The sequence below is a fragment of the Protobothrops mucrosquamatus genome, unplaced genomic scaffold, assembly GCF_001527695.2.
Source record: "Protobothrops mucrosquamatus isolate PMUCROS unplaced genomic scaffold, P.Mucros_1.0 scaffold225, whole genome shotgun sequence".
Classification (NCBI taxonomy): domain Eukaryota; kingdom Metazoa; phylum Chordata; class Lepidosauria; order Squamata; family Viperidae; genus Protobothrops; species Protobothrops mucrosquamatus.
This window is the reverse complement of record NW_015386576.1, coordinates 95,145-114,894: the sequence shown is the minus strand read 5'-3', so window position 1 is coordinate 114,894 and position 19,750 is coordinate 95,145. Positions and strand designations below refer to the sequence as shown.

General features: G+C 35.0%; 1 protein-coding gene across 1 annotated transcript in view; it reads right to left on the bottom strand.

The window, feature by feature from the left end:
- Window positions 1–2,235: 2,235 nt before the first annotated feature.
- Window positions 2,236–19,750, bottom strand: part of DZIP1L (DAZ interacting zinc finger protein 1 like) — a 23,009-nt gene continuing 5,494 nt past the window's right edge. The window contains exons 4-16 of the mRNA XM_029283773.1: window positions 19,343–19,455; window positions 17,308–17,469; window positions 16,210–16,347; window positions 15,326–15,388; window positions 14,476–14,616; window positions 13,370–13,400; window positions 11,440–11,490; window positions 10,795–10,928; window positions 8,679–8,865; window positions 6,985–7,207; window positions 5,251–5,468; window positions 4,642–4,781; window positions 2,236–2,807 (exon numbers count right to left, since the gene is read on the bottom strand). Coding sequence (XP_029139606.1) covers window positions 2,631–2,807; window positions 4,642–4,781; window positions 5,251–5,468; window positions 6,985–7,207; window positions 8,679–8,865; window positions 10,795–10,928; window positions 11,440–11,490; window positions 13,370–13,400; window positions 14,476–14,616; window positions 15,326–15,388; window positions 16,210–16,347; window positions 17,308–17,469; window positions 19,343–19,455 — 1,778 coding nt within the window. The 3' untranslated portion in view covers window positions 2,236–2,630. The remainder of the gene's footprint in view (window positions 2,808–4,641; window positions 4,782–5,250; window positions 5,469–6,984; window positions 7,208–8,678; window positions 8,866–10,794; window positions 10,929–11,439; window positions 11,491–13,369; window positions 13,401–14,475; window positions 14,617–15,325; window positions 15,389–16,209; window positions 16,348–17,307; window positions 17,470–19,342; window positions 19,456–19,750) is intronic.

The following is a 19,750-nucleotide window of genomic DNA, read 5'->3' as shown; positions in this document are numbered from 1 at the left end:
AAATATGCATAAGAAACTATTGATGATACAAATATAGCTTTAATCTTTCATATAAATATGATGTCACTGCAGTTGCATGGATATACAAAGATAAGTTAGAAGCATTTTGTTTACATTTTATATTAATATTTTAATCCAAACATTACCTCACTGTGAAATTTATTTTGTGATAGGATGAAACCAGGAATCTACCAGATATGCAAATGATTTGTAATTTTTCACCCTGCCTTTCTTCATTAGAAATATTCCAAGATTTCAAGATCTTTTTCTTATTGCAAATATCATTTGCAAAGTCTAAAAAAAATATAACATTGCATGTTTCTTCAGACATGGTGCCATCAAGTGGCAATTGCCAGCATTTTTTCAGTTTCAGATATATTTTCTAGAGCTTCTCTAATTAAGCTGTAATTTATGGGCCAGTTTGACCAAGATTCTTGAAGGGTCCACATTTTCAGAAAAGGACCCAGAAAAATATCTGCACAAGTGGGGATCCCTGAAAAACTTATATGTTCATATCAGCCTGACTTATTTAAGCCAAAAGATATCTCATTCCCTAACTCTCCATGAATGAAGATTTGCCAGAATAGCAAAAAGTCCAGTCAGTAGATGAACATTTGTTTGCTTGCTGAACGGTGAGATTAGCAGGAATATTTTTGGGATGAAGGAGAAGGCAGGGAATAATCAATTACATTGCAACAATTATCTAACAATTATGATCATAATCAGACAAGATGACATAAACTTCCCAGTATCTTCCCTGGGATAATAAGAGGTTTCTGTACAGGTATTCCAGCTCTCATCCTCATTCATTTCACATCACGGAGGACTTATGCATCATTGGAAGCCAATGTAACTGTAAGTCAATTCCTATTAGAAGTGGTTTAGGAGAACAATACTTAAGAAAGGTGATTCATCCTTTCTTTTGCTTGAAAAAGCATACAGCATTTCTATATGTTTATAAAACATATATAAATTTTAATTTTTAAAATTTATGTGGTTGTTCATCTTAAATGGATAATCCTGTGTACCTCACAACAAATCCCAGAAAATACTTTTTTTAAAAAAAATCTGTAAACAACCATTATACATCAACCAAGGTATCATAATAAAATTGCCAAAAGAACTGTATCTACAGTATATTGGGTGCAACCAACATCTCAGCCAGTTCCTGGTGGAAGAGCTAGGTCTTTACAGTGAAGGTTAAGAAGGTTGGGGCTTTCTGAATCAGAGAGTAGTTGTTCCAATGGAAGATTCTAGAGTAGAGAAGGCACATCTTCTAGAGCCCAGGGTGATCTGGATTGTGCTCATCCTGTCCGATGTGGTGGGATGGACAATCCTTGGAAAGTTGTGATCCTGCAAGTAACCTTTCCTGGTACCATGCCTAAAGTTACCATGAGTTCTCATGACTGAGGATGGACCTGATTCTGGATCCCTCCAGTCCTACTCCAACTGCTTAATTATTATCCTTAAGTGGCTATCATTAATTTCCAACATTTTAAGTTATGGTCCATGAAACATAGTTCATGATATTGTCAACCCTTCAAGATAGGAAAGTTATGAAACAGGAGCAATATGAACTCCAGGAATGCTCAGTATTGTTGTAGGGTAGAATAACAGAATCTCTCTGTCGCATCTTACATCAAATAAAATTGAGGGTGGTGGTGGTATATTTTGAGTTTTCATTTTCTGAAGATATACTTATTTAATTTTGAAATACTTTTAGTATTTTCAATGTGATTCTATTTAAATATAATAGAAACATACTTTGAAAATGCTAAATGTATTTCAGAATTAAATAAGTACTTTGCACTATGTTGAAGTGCAATCAAGCTAAGAATGAAATTGAAGGCTGATGGGATACAAAATGTTTGAAGCCTCTCCATTTGATTTACTTTTATGGCTATAAACAAACTTATCAAAAATAGAAGAAAGTTGCATCCATCACAGTACTAGAAAGGAAAAATTGCCTAATTGCATAAACAATTCGGAAACATTTTTCTAATAGTAGGTTATGTATCACAGCACAATGCATCAAAAGCCCCTTTTTCTGTTAAGTAGACCACAAGAATTATACATCTTTCTCTCTTGTAGTTGCTGAAATTCACTTATCCTTAAAGCAACAGTGAAAGGTGTACTGTAAACTTCTTTATAGCCCACAAATGAGGCTAGGATGCCATGGCTGCTGTTTGATTCAGCCTTATAACTATTGCCGCATTTATATACTGTACTAATATATGTTTTGTTTTAGTAATATAATGCTAAATCATATCCAATGGTACATGAAGGCTGGGTTCACGTACTGCACTAAGTCAGATCCAAGTGCACAACATTGTGGTTGTGCATGATATGAGAATCACGCTTGTGTCTTCTGGACAAAAATTAATTTATAATGTCATGTCAAGATTGACTTTCAGCAAAAGAATAAACCAGTCTTTTCCTTCTCCTGAGGCGCACTAGAAGACCTCGTGTTAATTAAATGTTTTCTTTGAAACTTTATACCTAGAACCTTGAATGTGATACTTTCGGTTTTTGGTGCTGTGTTTTTGTTCATTATCAAATTTAGTCTGATTTCTCTGTCATGGGATGCTCTTCCATCTCCGCTAGGTTCTGTACTCATTTAACCATGAGAATCACCAGGCCCCAGTCTTTGTGCTGCTGGAAGTCCAGATACTGGTGCCCCGCAATGCAGTGGAGCTCCCACTAACTTTTGGCCCTTGCAGCTTCTTTATCTTAGTTTCAGGTTCCAGGTGCTGGCTGATTTCCTCCAAGGAAGAAATCTCTAAGTCACTATCCTCCTCATAGGCAAACTACATCAGGAAGAAAAGAGAAGACGAAGTGAGAGCAAGTGATGGAAACTTGCAAACATTGGATGCACCAAGAAATGCATGAATAATTTGATATTTGTGAATAAAAAATATTTGATTCGCAGTTACCCTTCAGATTTTATGTTTCACTGAATTTTTATAAAATATAGATTTAGAAACATATCCATTTAAACAGAACATTTTAACTAAGATGAATTTGTAAAAACTTGTTAAAATATGTTTATATATATATATATATATAGGGACTGCTGCAAATAATTTGTGAATATGCAAAACAAGGTAGACACAGGCAAGATTTATTTATGTGGTTGTTATATATATATATATATGTTTTCTGAGGTTTTCGCGGGTGTTTGTATGTAGGTCTTTGGTTATTCGGGTTTTCTCCCGCGTAAAATTGGAAGTGTCTTGGTGACGTTTCGACGAAGTCCCATTCGTCATCTTCAGGCTGGTGTTTTCAGCTTCGTGCTTCTAGGAGTAATGTGTGATCGCAGCTGTTTCTTCCTTTTAACTGCTTTTAACTGGGACTTTGTTGAAACATCGCCAAGACACTTCCAATTTTACGCGGGAGAAAACCTGAATAACCAAAGACCTACACACACACACACACACACACACACACACACATATTCTAAAACCCTTTTCTAAACAATTTTATGCTGTTAGACATTGCACGTGAATGTCTAAATAAGAATGACTTATCAATGAATTCATACAAAATTCACCCAATTTAGGCAGGCCATCATACAGAGGTGGACAACCTTTAGATCAAAGTCTCTTTCTTGTTGTCCCTTGAAGCACTTCAAAATTTACCAATCTTCCCATGATGTTGAGGTTAGAAATAAATGAAACTGAATTGTAAGCCTACAGGCCTAGCACAATGTAAAAACAAAAGTCCTCTCCTCAGCTCCTGGATGAAAATCACTGTTCAGCTTTAATGGCTGCTGTGGCCCAGCATTTCATATCATTTCCCTGCCTCGTTTTTGTTACTGGCCCTTCAAGTAAAAATTAAAACTAATTGTTGTCTCTAGCTATTAAAAGTATCTACTTTTGATTATATGCCAGTAAGTCATTGCCAACTCTTAACAACCACATAAATAAATCTTGTCCGTGTCTACCTTGCCTTGCATATTCACAAATTATTTGCAGCAGTCCTTCTCTTTCTGATGCTCTCTATCTGTGCTGGCAATCTAAGGAGCCTTTGGTCCTGGGAAGTTGTATTTCCAGTGTTATGGAGGGCACTAAATGTTGCTATTCAGTGTATGTGTGTTTATAAATTATAATCAATGTCACAGAAAACAAATATGGGTTCTAGAAACCTATTAAGTTCAGATATATCAAACACATTAAGCTCAATATTTCACTCAAAGCTTTAATACCTGAGAGTTTATAAAGTAGGATTATCAGATCCAGGCTACAGAAATCTAGACAACTGCTACATGGTATCCAAATATCTTCTGTATCTCTTTCCTGCTGTGTGTTAGCCATCTGATTTTTTATAGTTTTTGCAGTTGAGATGTGGTATATCTCAATCTTTAGGCAGCCTAACCACATTATGGATTAATACAATGAACAATCCTTTTGTTGGCAACATATTGACTACTTCTGAAGTACTCGCTATCTTGATCTTTTACTTTTTGTAAATAATCTTAAACCCATTTATTACTATGGCCTACAGAATAAAACGTAACTTTCTTAGAAACGTGCAGATCGTGCTACTAGTGAATCAGTTATGAACAAGATCTGTACTGTTAGGAAGCTAAATTAAGAGGCTACTACCTACTACCTTCTTGGGTTTTGAAATTAACACCAATACCTGAAGCTTTTTTGTGGGATGATTGGTTTTAGCATCTTCTTTGCTTTGGATGGCAAAGAGCTTCACGCCACCTGGAGGCTTCTTTCCAGGTATGTTGAGTTTCTTCTCCAGATTTTTAGCCATTGACTGCACTAGTGTTTCTAAGTGAAGCAAGGAATCAGTTAGGCTCAGGATTAGTGGTGACCTGTGATTGTACTAGCCTTTCAGCGTATTGCTAGGCCTCATAGGAAATGGTTATTATATTTGAAAAGTTATTTAGCCTAAACATCTATTAATTCATGTTTTCTTACTGAATTTTATAAAAACAATCATGTATGTTTTATAGCTTGTAGTATAGCAACACACCCTGGCAAATCTCCATAGTAGTATTTAATTCAGCTATAAACATTGGTATTGACATAGCAACTACCAAATTTCAGTTGTCTGTCATTTAAGCCCATCAAAAATATATATAACAAGATAAATGTTGTTCCAGCTCGTAGTAATCATTTGATTGCTGAAGTAGTTGATACATATCTTAGTATTTGGATGTGTGGTTTTTTTTTACTTCTTTGACACTGATATTTGTGTACATTATGACAATAATAAACCCAATTAAATGATAGTCACCTGAATGAATTCCTGCTACAACTGAGGAACTCTTTCCTGTACCAATTTTCTCTTTAGAAAAGTCTGTGTCAGATGAATCCCACTCACTCTCTTCCACCTGTGCTGCTCTGGGAACAGGTTTGCTCTGTTTTGGTTCTGCCTTGAGGGATGTGTGTTTTGGAGAGCTCATGTTTGTTTGTTCCTCAGACTCTTCAGTCTCAGAGCTGAAAGGTGAAGTACTGAAGGAGAGAAACACAATAGAAGGGAAAAATGGGAAAAGAATAAATATTATGAACCGTTTTATACTGGATCTTATTGTATTTTATTTTATTGTGTTGAATTGTATCTTGTTTCATTATGTTTTGAGCTGCCCAGAATCAATCTGGAGTCAGGAAGTGTCCAAACTGAATAAAATCAATAAACACTTATTACAGAGAGCCTGCTTTGTGAGATTCTAAGAATGCTGAAAGTTTACAACTTCTCTAATAGAATCTGAAGTACTTTCAGAGTAGCCTAGCTAGGGAATGCATATCAATGACCTATTTGTAAAAATGTGTCGCATCTTTCTTTCAAAGGTAAACTCAAACAGTTTACAAGCAAACACCCAGTATACCTCAGAAAAAATCAGTGTAGCAGACTGACTGAGCTTGTAAGGGAGAAGGCAAGTGGCCTCAAGCCACCATTTCCAGAAGCTCCATCTCTGACTGGGAAGAGGTGGCTTGGTAATGCTTGTTAAAATCATTTATCTTCCAAGTGATGCCATTTCTGGCATCCTTCTAAGTGTGTGAAAGAAAAGGCCATTATAACCTGTGCTGTTTCTGGCAATTACATGGTAAAAATGCAACTTTGTGATTACCTAGCATCGAGGCATTTGATTAGATGATTCATCCTCCTCCCTTTCTTGGGAGATAGACCAATCCAATCATGGATAACAAAAATTATTTTAAAATAGTTGATGAAAAAGAGGACATATTGCAAAAGCTATTCTGAAAAGGGAAGCACAGTGCTTCAGACAGACCACAAGAAGGTACAAAATAGAAGAAAATTAGAATGTTTTCTGGTAACATCTTTGGAGAGATGCTGTAGGGTTTTTTTCTTTTACAGATCACAAAAACAACTAATACTCTACATGAAGAAGGGCTAAAGATTGGAATTACACAGAATTCACTAACTTGCACGGAGAAATACAGAGTTTCAATTTGAGTAGGTAACACACAGAAAAAAGAAAAAAGTTAAAGCAAATTTATATTTTTTCCAAAATACTAATTTTTATAGCAAAAATTCAGTTGCTTTATTTAGTGAGAATTTCTCCAGGATTCTGTAAATTCTATTTTAACTAGAGGCTATTAAAAAGCTATGTTATAAATTCCCCTCTTTTCCAATCTCCATCCAGAAACTTACTTCATTTTTAAAAGGAAATTTTAAACTTTTGTTATTTCTAGCAGAGAAGAGAAATGCAGTATTCTCAGTCTCTATACACAAGGAATCATATTGCATTCCTGAATGTGGAATTTATGTCTGCAGTTGCCTGTCAAATGAGCTGGGTCTGTGAATATCAATGTTTTTATAAGCTTTTTTGTTGACTATTTTGCACATTCACAATGATTAGTTAAGCTTCCTAAGTCTCATGCAAATGAATGGGTGACTATATAAACTCAATAAGTAAATAAATAAATAAATCACTTTAATTATAAAAAGATCAAGCACAGGTTAAAACATCAAATCAGGGAAATCCAATTATAATCCAGAACTCACCTGGGGAAGTGGACAGCAGATTGTTGAAGAGAAGGTGAACTGCTTCTAATTTGATTTGGAGATGGTACCTTTGGAATCTCTATTGAACTAGTCATGGAACTAACTTTGCTCCGAGGAGCTGGTTTGGGTGTGTCCAGGGCATAATATTGTACTTCCACTGGGTGTGTTCCAATCTTCAAAGGTGTAACCTGGAGTGGAAAATGCTGGTCTCTTTGGGTTTTTTCTGAAAGAAAAGATTGAAAACATTTGATTAAAAAACAACAACAATCTGACTGGTATTTAATCTGGGTCTCAAAGATCACTGTTAAAGAGTTCCACATCAAAACATTACAACTGAACCACTGAGCATTTCACAGCATTTTTAAAATGCAACCTTTATATCTCCTTTGCTTTGTCAATAACCTCTAATAGCATTAAGGCAGGTACAAAAGCAGGATTTGCAGTTCTAACATGAGAAAAGTTTTATGTTTGCCCCAGAAACCAAATGAAGCAAGAAGCCTAAGTAAAAATCCTCTTAGTGACTGGCTTCAATTATCCAGCTCACTCAAACATTACACAGAAATTGTATTGGTCTATTTGCCTCTTACGTGTTCATACCTGGATCACTGATGGTTCCCAAATAATCTCACAATAAGTATCTCCCCACTATTCTTGCCTTTTCATACACTTGATCCACAGATTTATTATTAAAGCCAGAATCTCGGGTTATGCAACTGCAGACACATGTACATATATACAAACCTTTGGTGATTGCTTATGACTCACCCCTGTTGCAGAAAAATGTCTTGGATTAAATTAATTTAAATGTTTATCTCCCAATCTTCATGAAAGGCTACAACCCATCTTTTTAAGCAGGATTTTAATAGCACACAGAATAGTAAATATTCTTCTGTATGCTACAAAAGTCATGCTTAAAAAGATGGGTTGCAGCCTTTCGTGAAGATTGGGAGAAAAATATTTACTCTAGGGATTTATTTATTTTTATATTGCTCTCACCACCATATTTACCCAATGCATGGATCAGAATTAAAGTATGTTTTTTCTTGGATTACCAATATTAAGAAGTGTGGGAAACAGCATAGGCTAAACAATTACCAAGAACCTTGAAAAAGTCTTTAGTTAAGGATTTATTCCCATTTAGTTCTTTATGATAATTTGTACTTTTGTACAATTGGCACTTTTAGAGTATTTTATTTGTATTATATACATGTTTTGTACAGTTTTATCCTTTTAAACACTGTAAGCCGCCTAGACTTACCCTGGGGTAAGATGGGTGGCAAACAAATTTAATAAAATAAAAAAATGATATTAGTAAAGTAATTTCTTATCAATTAGTTCTATTTATATAAATAGCCTTTTGTACAGAAGTTACTGAATATGCTTAAAATTTCGGATAGCTCAAGATTATAAATGTTCTTTTATATCTCTCTCAATTATTTCTCTGTGTTAATTTTATTTCTATTTTGTTTTGTTATTAATTATTAGGCCTGAATAGTAGTTCAGATTCAAAGGAGAAAAACTTTTTGGGAGTGCAATGGAGTCCTACATAGCACCAGGGAGCACAGTGTCATTGAAGCATTACATTTGTTAGTCTTTAAGATATTTTAAGATGTGCTATTTTTACATGAAATGATAAAATATAAATCAAATAAAATAAATGTTATGTTTCTAGATAATAAAACTGAGCATCATACCTAAGATTGGAGAAAACAGCAAGGACATATTCTCTTCATCCTTCTGAACCACTTTCTTCTGCACTTCTTTTTCAAGTTTATCTCTCAAGTTTAGCAGACCTGGAAATGTTTTAGACTTCTGCTGCTGCTGTTTTTTAATCAAAGTTCTTAAATGTTTATAGGTTTGAGCTGGGATACCTTTTGTACCCTATAAAACAGAACAAATGTTTCTAATCAGTATAAATGGGTGCATGAGCCCTGCTCTCATCATTCATGCAGCAAATAAGTTCCTGAGATCTCAACCTCTTCAAATTAAACAGGGGATTCCTCATGTTAGGCTGAATGTAAATTACTGGAACACTCTATTCAGGTGGACAACTTAGTATCCCTCATTTGAAAAGTTGCTGCTGAATCAAAAAGGATGAAAACAAGGAGGATTAAACTGCTGTACAACTCAGTATTCCAATCTTAAATCCATTAGAAAAGGAACATAATTATCATCTGATCTCCCAGATAGATGAGCTATGTCTGGAGTCGATAAGCTAAGTGTGAGAAAATAGCTGGGAATGAAATAGATAAGTTTTCACACAGAAAGTGGGATTAGGAAGGAAACTGAAATAGACTAAGTGGCTCGTAGAAAAAGAGTTGTGGATGGTCTCATAGAGAGAAAAAGAAGATGGCCAGCAAAAGTCAATGGCATTCAGGCAGTTTTGGCTGCCAAAAATATGCCAATTCTAGATGGATTGAGGACCACTGAAGAAGCTCCCTGGGTATAGGGAAGATTACTGAAGATTAACAAGGATTATGTTTTGAGGAATAGTGTAACCTGTACAGAATTTGGGAGAAAGAAGAGGATCTGAAGGTGATCATTTTACTAGCTATGAGAGGATGCCAACTAAGTTAATGTAAACCAATCTATTAATTCTAAAGGGCATTAGATATAGCTATGCAATTTAAGACCACTGATTTCAAAAGAAACATTACTTTGCAATAGGGAAATAATTAATTACTGACAGCAGACCATTAAAGTCATAAAGTGTTTTAATATTTTTACTGCAGTCTAGCTTTTCTATGCAGTTAAGTCAAAAGAAAAGAGGGGGGACTTGAAGACACATTATTTGCTTTCGATACATGTTACTGATAGATCTATCCAGTGGTGGGATTCAAATATGTGAACAACCGGTTCTCTGTGTGGATACCACTTCCAGAAGTCTATTCTGGGCCTGGGCAACAAAAAATTAGCTACAGGTTCTGCCGAAGTAGTGCAAACTTGCTGAATCCCATCACTAGATCTACCTAGTTGTGAAAGCAAAACTGTGAGACAATCCAGAAGTTTGTTTTAAATTTTGCAATATTGCAGTTAAAGAGAAATGATAAATTAGTTCATGATAGAGTTATTGTCTATTGTCTATATTTCCACACTCCCTGAGATAGCTCCATTGCACAAGGTTACATGTCAAGCAATAATGCATTTCTTCCAAATATATTTGTCTCATGCTTTCTTATTTCCTTGTCTTTTATTGGATTGTTGCAATATACTTAGACAAAGAAGTCAAGAATGAATCTTAAAAGAATGTTGTTTAATTAACACTTCATGATTTTTGGAGGCAAAAGAAAAAGAAGTTCCTTGGCAAGCCATTTTCCTGAAAAAGTTTCAGAGGAGGAAGAGGAGGAGAGGAAGAGTCTGATGCTAGGGTGCTTTTCAATTTTCTGTCAAGCATGTGAATGTGTTGAACAGGTATTCGAAGATGAGTATAATTTTATGTCACTTTTTTGCCAGACAAATTAATATACATCACAATCCTCAAAATTGCATCCAACTGAAATTCAAAGTAAGTCTAGTGGATAAAAAATGAAAAATGTTCCTTTTCCACTACTGAGCCGTGATGGTACAATGGTTAGAATGAAGTACTGCAGGCCAGTTCTGCTGACTGCTGGTTGCCAGAAGTTTGGCAGTTCGATTCTCATTGGCTCAAGGTTGACTCAGCCTTCCATCCTTCTGAGGTTGGTAAAATAAGGACCCAGATTGTTGGGGACAATATGCTGACTCGGTAAACCACTTAGAGAGGGCTAAAAAGCATTGTGAAGTGGTATATAACTCTAAGTGCTATTGATATTTTCTTCTCATAGGACTTACTCGTTTCACTCCCATGGTCTCCAGTTTATGTTCAAGTATCTCTTCCAGATCTGGCCGGAATTGCTTCAACAAATTGGGATCCTTCCGCAGTGTTTCCAGAACTCTATTCTTCCTGTCCAAAGTATCATCTAGTTCTACCAAAACCAATGAGCAGGATGGTTAAAAATTCTCATTCTGAATGTTTAACATTTATACTCTACCCCCAAACTGCCACTTAAACATTTATTTCGGGGGGGGGGGGAGTCTTCATCCAACTTCAATTTAATCTGCCATTGAAGAAGATGGTTTCTGTAAAATTCAAGAAAATAGTCCTAACTCCTTCATTTATTCCAGGACAGCAGAAACAACCCAATACAAATATAGTGATCTAATGTAGTGCTTGATTTAGTCCTAATCAGGATTTAATATAGTCCCAATCCATGACTAGAACTCTGTAACACTATAACTATCAATTTGTACACTGCCATCCTCTGGAATTAATTATGACAATCATCTAAAAACCAAAGTAAATGACTAGCCACTGTCTTTTCCTGACCTACAAGAGTTTATCAGCATCTCGGAAAATACCACTGAGTAGTCAGACTCTCTCTCAGTAATAGAAATATTTAGCATATAAGAATGGCAGGTGACGTTTATAAAATATACCTTCTTCGCTAGATTCTTCCAGCTTTTCTGTCTTGGGTACCTGTTGGATTTCTGGAAATTAAAAGCAGACTTTTTAAAAAAAGGCCTATATTCATATTCCAAAACACAATCACATCTTTGATATTCTCATGGCATTAACATGACGAGTTAGCCATTATTTTAATGGGAACTAAATGTAACCCAATTTGGATCCAGCCCAGCTCTTTTAAAAGAAAAGAGAGAGCAATTTGAAGCAAATAGCACGATGGAACTATTCCATTAAGAATACTGATGGGAAAAAATGGGCCAGATGAAAAGTATTATCACTTGGACTCCCTGCAAAGTCCATGAATCAGCATTTTACACTATGTGATATATCTTATCTGGATGGATAAAGTGAAGAGGGGGGGGAAGAAAGAAATAATAACATGTAAACAAACCTTAGATTTTTATACAGGTTTAAATGCATTACCATACCCCTTTACAAGTTGTTGAGCAAATCTAAGCATGGCAATGAAATATCTGCATATTGTTTTTCTGTTTCTTTCTTTTGCCTTCTCTTGTTGTCACATGGGAATTTCATAATTTACTAGACAACCTGCAATCCACTGGGTCATTTCAGAAATATTTCCTTATCTAAACAGAGAAACAGAATGACCATGGGCGGGCAAAAAAGCAATGGGAGCAGGAGTGATTTCTGACTTCCTGCTGGCTTCTCCATTGACTTCTCTCATGGGATGCTGACAGAGAGCATTGGAAATTATGATTATGTGTTTGCAATGCTGTAGCACCCACAACTTTGCCAAATTTAAATCCCATGGGAGTAATGGAGCCTAGATTTTGGATGCATATTTTAAGTTAGCCTATTTGAAGTACGTTGGCTCAAAAATTGTTGCCTTATGAGGCACCACTTCACCCAATTTAAGATTACAAATAGGAGAGTTTCATTAATATATAGATGTTCCTCACCACAAGGATTAGTCTTCTTGAGCTTTGTAAAATGCTTAGCAGACGTAACGACAGCAACAATAACAACAACATTAAAAGCTTCAATATTTGCACACTGATCAAATGGAAAGGGAGCTAAAAAAAAACTTTGAGTAAGTCAGTAGTTAGTATTGACTATTAAACCTGTAGAACAAGTTAAGATTTCTTCCCTCAGAGTAGCAATAGGATGATTAAATATAGAAATTCACATCTCTCCACACAGAGAAATGCTTTAAATTTTGCCTAATGTAAAGATAAACCACATTTACATATCATTCAAAAGAGACAATAAAAAGCTAAGAAAGAAACAAAAAGACCAGAACACATCTTCTAAAGCTACCAATATTCAGGTGAGCATAGATTAACACCAAACAATTATATAGAAAACAATACCAAAATCAATGCACTACAATGAGAAAAGACACTCCCACCAACACTGGAAGGGCAAGCTACTGTATATAAACAGGGAACAAACCCAACACTCACTAGCACTGATGATGTTACCTAGTCTGGTAATGAAACATCGACAATCAAGCAACCAAGCTCAGAGAGCACCAAGGACTCCACAGATTAAAAAGTGTTCTGCAATGGATCCTATTGGGCATCATTAATATTTTAGTTATAAAGGATCCATAATCTAGAAAAAAATCTAGCTATCTCAATCTTTCTCTAGGAGAGAAAAACCAGTGGGCGCAGAATGGAGTTCTATTTGTTTCCAACTTAATGAAGTACCTGAAAAATCTGTTCTACTTTTCTTTTTTTTAAGCGTTGAGACTGGCAGATTTACACCAGCTCTAGGCTCTTTAAAAATAAGAGTCTTCCCTGACTCTTCTGGATAGGCCATGTGACTGTAAGCTTTTGCATGAAGAAGCATGGCTATTAAAACATTCTATAGTTTTGTCAAAAAAGAAAGAAAATCTACTGTAACTATGGACAGTTATTCAATATAGGGATTGGTCATTACCTCTGGGTTTGCTGGAAGTCAGAAGCTTAATCTGAAAGGTAATGTAAGTATATAAAATAAGTCAGCTATTATTTACAAGGTGTAATAAGTATTTAGCTGATATGACTGGTACATAATAATGTAAATCAATTCACAAAGTTACTATTCACATTTTGAAATAAAATGTGTTTCACATGTTTCATATGTGTCTTCTACTACCAAGAAGGAAGTGGACATAGCAAGAGGAGATGCTTACTGGCACTTTACACCGGCCAGAAAAGGAGCATTTACAGAGAATTTTCTCTGCTGATCTCTCCTAGGTACAAGACTCAGTTACTACTTAGATGAAGAATTAAAGGAAAGCACATTTTGGCCTCTTTCCCTTAATGCAGGGATCAAGAATCATGAAACATTATTTAGGCAGAACAGAATCAAGGGAGGATCAATATGACCCCAAATGGATATTAATATAACCTTAAAGTTCAACATTTTATTCTGTCATTGCCTAATAATTTATTTGTTATCCTTATCTCCCCTTTTAATCTATATGCCTGAGTGCAGGACCAGTCATTTGTTTCTAATATATCAAGTCACTTTAGGGGTGTAAAGTAAGTAAAGCAAAACTACATTCTGGTGTAAGCCATATATATTGTACGGTGAAAGTTTCTCACCAGCAAAGCAATTAGATTATCTGGACAACAAATTGGATACAAAGGCAAAGTGTGATTTGGAGCATATGTAGTATACAGGTAGCATCTGCATTTATTACCTTAAAATGGCTATGTCTTTTTCAAGATTTAAGTGGTTATTTCCACAACTGATGCATAATCCAGGGAAAATGCATTTCATTTAAGGTATTCTCAACATCACACATCCTCCAAATCACATTTTGCTCTTTAAATCTGTATCACACTTATCCCAACTAATTAAGTGTTTGGAATAAGGGAACATTAAGACATGCAGTTTCCTTATAAAATATGAAATGGTGTTATAGTCTTAGAAATGCTGCCTCATAGGAGTCTACAAACAGTATAGTTTGATTCTCAGAATAAGGAGCATTGGGATTTGAAAACAAACACAGGCTCATTTCTAAATTGAACTTCTCAGAAGAACTGTATTCAGCTTACTGTATTCTCCTGAGATTGGATGACACCGGCTTGCTTTCTGAGTTGTGTGGTAAGGGAAGCAAGTTGTTTCTTGTTATATTCAGCCATTTTCCATTGGTCAGAAGACAAGGAAGCCTTCAGTTTTTCATTCTCGTTCTTCAGCTAAGACACACAAACAAAAAAAAACATTTGGGTGTAAAGACTATTCCATTCTATTAAACACTTCATTTATAGAGACAAAAGGTTAGAAATGCAATTATGAAGGCTGCAACTTAATGGGCTGGTTGTCTAATGTCTTTGGAATCTGATTTCACAATGAAGGCATACAATCTTATCTATCTATCTATCTATCTATCTATCTATCTATCTATCTATCTATCTATCTATCTATCTATCTATCTATGGCAAAACGATACCTGTTTTCAAGTGTGAGCTGCATTATTCTGAATCTTATGGCTTAGTTATACTTATACCATAAAAAAATTGCACTGAAATACAATTCAGATACAAGTGTGGAGGGAATGGGATAGTATCTCTAGATTTGCTTTCCTTCATGAACATGCAGTGTAACGTATGTGCAGCATTTATATTTAAAGTATCTACACATACTATGTCAAACATAGATAGAGGGAGGTAGACCCTTCAGTCTTGCTTTGGCTACTAGAATCCTCTTAATACCAGGGTGGAGGGTGTATCATCAGTTAATCTCCTTGTCTATAATGGACGACAAAGATATTTAATTTCTTCTCCATGACGGTTCCTTCTGCATCCTCTGCCCTAAATGAATAGGCATGGCTGGCTTAATTATAGAATACAACGTCCTCATTTTTCTATTAGCAGAAAAAGTTGCAAAAATTTAGAGTGTACTCACTTTTTCTTTCTCCTTCTCCTTCTCTTTCTGAAATTTCCCAAGTTTCCACTCCCACTCGGTTTTCTGATAAATATTGTAAAAAGTACCCAGCCTTATTTAGTTATCTTGCCAGTTATCTATCACAAGTTATTTGAGTCTCAGCAAAATGTTGGTCTTCACATTTTCTAATAATGCACCTAATTCAGAGTGCCAACTACTGTATCATAAAGCAAGAATGGGGAATTGCATTCACTCCCATAATGCCTTGTTTCACCGAGGAATCTGTAAACCCATTTCAGTTTATACAAGTATTTCCCAACCTGATGCTCTCCTGGTGAGTATTCCTAGATACATAATTTGGGAATTTATGATCAGTTAGGAATGCTGGAAATCATGATCCAGATACCTGGAGAATACCATATTAAAAAGGACTAATATGAGATGATCCTACCATATTATTAGAAAGATAGGTTTTGCAGGATTCATCAATAAATATATCTTGCTTTGTAACTATATATGTATATATGTGTGTGTATGTATGTATAGGTAATGTGTGTATGCATACATATGGTTTTAAATTGCAGCTTGTATAAGTTTACTGATTAAAAATTATTGTCTCAGAAACATCAATATAAATAAGTTCAGAACACTATGGTTCTGATAATGTTCTTCAACAGTTACAGAGTTCAAATTAACTATTGAATCCAAAGGACTCTAAACAAAAGATATTAGTTTTAAGTAGTAAGTGGATCTATTGTTACACAATAGATCAAAATTATAATTTCCAGAAGAATGAATCAGTATAGTCATGGCTGAGTTGGTTGGGAACTCTTGGAGCTGTTGTCTCAATATGACTGAAAGACAATAGATGGAAAAGGCTGCATTATTCCTTTAGATTCCCCCACCTGTTGTTCAATCCTTGCCTTCATCCCTTGTAATTCTTTCTGAGTCTTAGTCCACTGTTGTTTCTCAAAAGAATCATCATCTTGCAATGTCCCAAGATGTGAGGCTACTGCATTCTTGACTTGTAGTTCCTGAAGTTTCTGCAGAAGGAATATGTGATCTATGACAAAGTGCCACAGTCTGCAGCTGCCAGAAAAATCAAAAATATTTCTCTAGATAACATATAACATTTTCCATTTAACACATATACTTATATGCAGCACCCTAACTGAAGTATGAGTATATGTAAGGAGGGTCAGAATTCCCAATTGCATCTTGTTTTAAATCTCTGATCAAGATTTTATCTTGATTGGGAAAATATTGATCTAAATATTATCACAATCACTCATATGACAACCTACTATCTGCCATAGGAAGAACTCTTGAGTAGAGAAAAATATGTTTATAGGGTTTCTTATTGTTGTTTTACACTTTGTCACAGGTAATAAAGCTGCTCATCCTTCCTTGGATCTATCAATAACCCATCCACATATGATAGGAAGAATAGAGGAGAACATGCACTTGAATTCCAGTTAATGATGGAGGAAACTGAAACACAATCTTTGATATCAAATGCCTATTGCTTAGAACATCTCTATCACATCAAGGATCTGCATGGCCTCCTATTATTCTTGTAATATTGATAATGTTTTCATAAAGCTTCAAATATTTGGCGTAAGCTACCCTCAGTCAGAATAACTGTTTTTTACTCCTAGCCAAGTCTGCCCCTATCCATTTTGCTATCTGCAGCAAAGGACAAGAATGCACCTTTTCATCATTTTATGTTAAACAAAAATGTTGGGATTAGTAGTTGGTGGATAGCATCCTGCATCCTTAGTCAGTAACTTAGTTTAAGGCATTCAGGAGTAAATCATATGATGCTCTGTTTTCCAACATTTTTCTAGGAATTAGATCTTTATCCCTTTGATGTATAAATAAGGCAGCAATACATCTCATGCCTTCACTTCAAGAATAGAGATGTGTCCATGCTCAATTAATGATGGTAAACATGTTGAATATTCAAGAAAATAGGAAAATTGCAAGCCATATTTTTTCCTTACTCCTTCCAAGGCAGAATTTTTGTTGGAAAAGTCCTTGATTTCCGTGAGGAAAAGTTGCCTCAGCTCTTCCATTTCTGTGTGAAACTTTGCTCTCTCCTCTTCCTTCCATCTTTCAAACTTTCTCCTTTCCTCATCTTCCCTTTGACGAAGACGCTCTGCTTCCTATAAGAAAAGAATTATCCCCAAATGGAAGCTATGTTATGGGGCTAAGCTAAGACTAGATTCAAGAAGTTGAAACATTTTTAGAAATTTTAGCACGCAATCAAACTAAACAAATATTCTGAAAAAAAACCTGAATGAGGATTCTTAAAATGGCTGAGGTTGAGAAACACTGATAGAGCAAGGGATAAACTAAATGACAGTAACTTGCAGAGACAGTTTGTACTATCACAAACATTTGCAGTGCAATCTATGTCCCACTAAGCTTATTGGGATTTCATTTCAGTCTTGCAGACCCTAACACTATCATGTCAAGTCTGACTTATGGTTATTGCACAAACAACTGTTTACTATTTTGACCTACTTATAGATATTTGAGAATAAGATGATGGCATTATCATTATGTAATTTAGTCACAGATGACCTTGAGAGTTACAGTACATCTCGATGATCAGTTGTTTTCTGATCTTGTTTGAGATAGGCAATAATAATAATAAATCTTTATTGATTAGCCCTTGGGCCATATCAAAGTGCAAAGTTCCAGCAACAAACTATTACTAAAGTTTGATAAAATCAATTTAAAATGAAATTTGATAAAATACAGTTTAAAATGGAACTAGAGTAAAATACGACTTAAAATGAAATTGGAGTAAATACAGTCTAAAATGAAATTAAAATAGAGTACAGTAATTTAAAATATAGATAAAATATGATAAAATTATATCTTGGAGTCACCCTTGAAATCTACCCCAATCAGTCCCACATATGCAGATCTCAGCTGAACCATTTTGTTTAAATACTGTGCTGCGTTAAATGTTATTTTCAAGTTCTGGCCGCACATAAAGTAAGTTGTTTTGATATGGGGATTAATACTTATTTAGCTTGTGGATTAGTATGTCCTCTAACTTTGACTGGGAATTCTGGGTTGGTAATCAAATACATCTATATGGCAACAGGCTGAGACGTTTACTTTATAATAGCATTATCAACAGAGAAGGATCCATTACTATTCTGGCCATCCCACTAGAGCAGATAATCCAGCAAAGTTGTTCTCTGACACAATAGTTAAAATTTCAATTAATAAAGTAATAAAACAGTATTTTATTACTTTGCTTTATAAAAATTACTTTTATTTCTTCATGGGTTACTTTTTTTTACATTATAGGTTCTTTATTGCTGCCTTAAGTACTATCTAACTTCATGTGCTTACTGGTAGATTTTGGGTGAATTTGCATGGTTAGAAAATAAGCCTCTGATTGTATTAGTTATGAAGGAAAATGTAGGGTTTTGCATCAATATTGTTCAGGCAAACACACTGAAATAAAAAGGCTAGGACATTATAGCTAGAAAAGCCTCACATTTAGTCACTGTTTTCAAACAATATCTGGAGAGGAAACAGATAGTCTGGTAATGATTATTCTGAAGGAATAAACATATCTGAGTTGTTTGATTTTGTTTTACCTGTGAAAATAAACTGGACCCATCACTGTAGAAGAAAGGACATCCCCTTCAAGTTGAGCTCAATTCCTGGTAAATTTATGGATGCGTCTAAATAATTGATGGCCAGTAATACAGAAGCCTTCTGCTGCTATTTTTTTTTAATTTTTCTAAATTATTACTGAAGAATGGAGATGCATTTTACCAATTTAATCTGCAGTCCTAATATTCCTCAGAGGACTTCTATTAAAATACTAATTAAGAATGAGCCTATTTAGCTTCTGGGCCCAGAGAAGATTGGCCTGTTGCTGTATCATAGCTGACATTTTTGACAGAGTGTGAATTATTTCCATTTTGTCTACATATAATTAGTTTTCACCTTGACAAAAGGCATTTGACTTTTGCTTTCCTTTTTATTCATATTCTTACCAATTCATACCTGAACCCTTTGCTGACTCTCAGCCTCCAGCTGGACATGGGTCTCCTTCAACTTGACCTTCAGTTCTTCAATCTCACTTTCCATTTGCTGCACCTGTTTCTTCTTCGATTTCTCTTTAGAGTCGATTCAAAAACAGACAATGTTAGCGATGGCCACAACTAGAAACTGAAGCTGTATATAGAAACTAAAATAGGAATTCAACTTTTTACTATTTATTTATTTATTTATTATTCAAATTTCTACCCCGCCCTTCTCCCAACGGACTCAGGGCGGCTTACAGCCATTTAAAACAGGTACATGATACAAAATACTAAATTTAAAATGTAATTAAAATAGAATATTAATTATTGGCCTTTTCTTATTAAAATTATTTTAAAACCAAATTAAGATAACCCTTAGGCCAGTCCT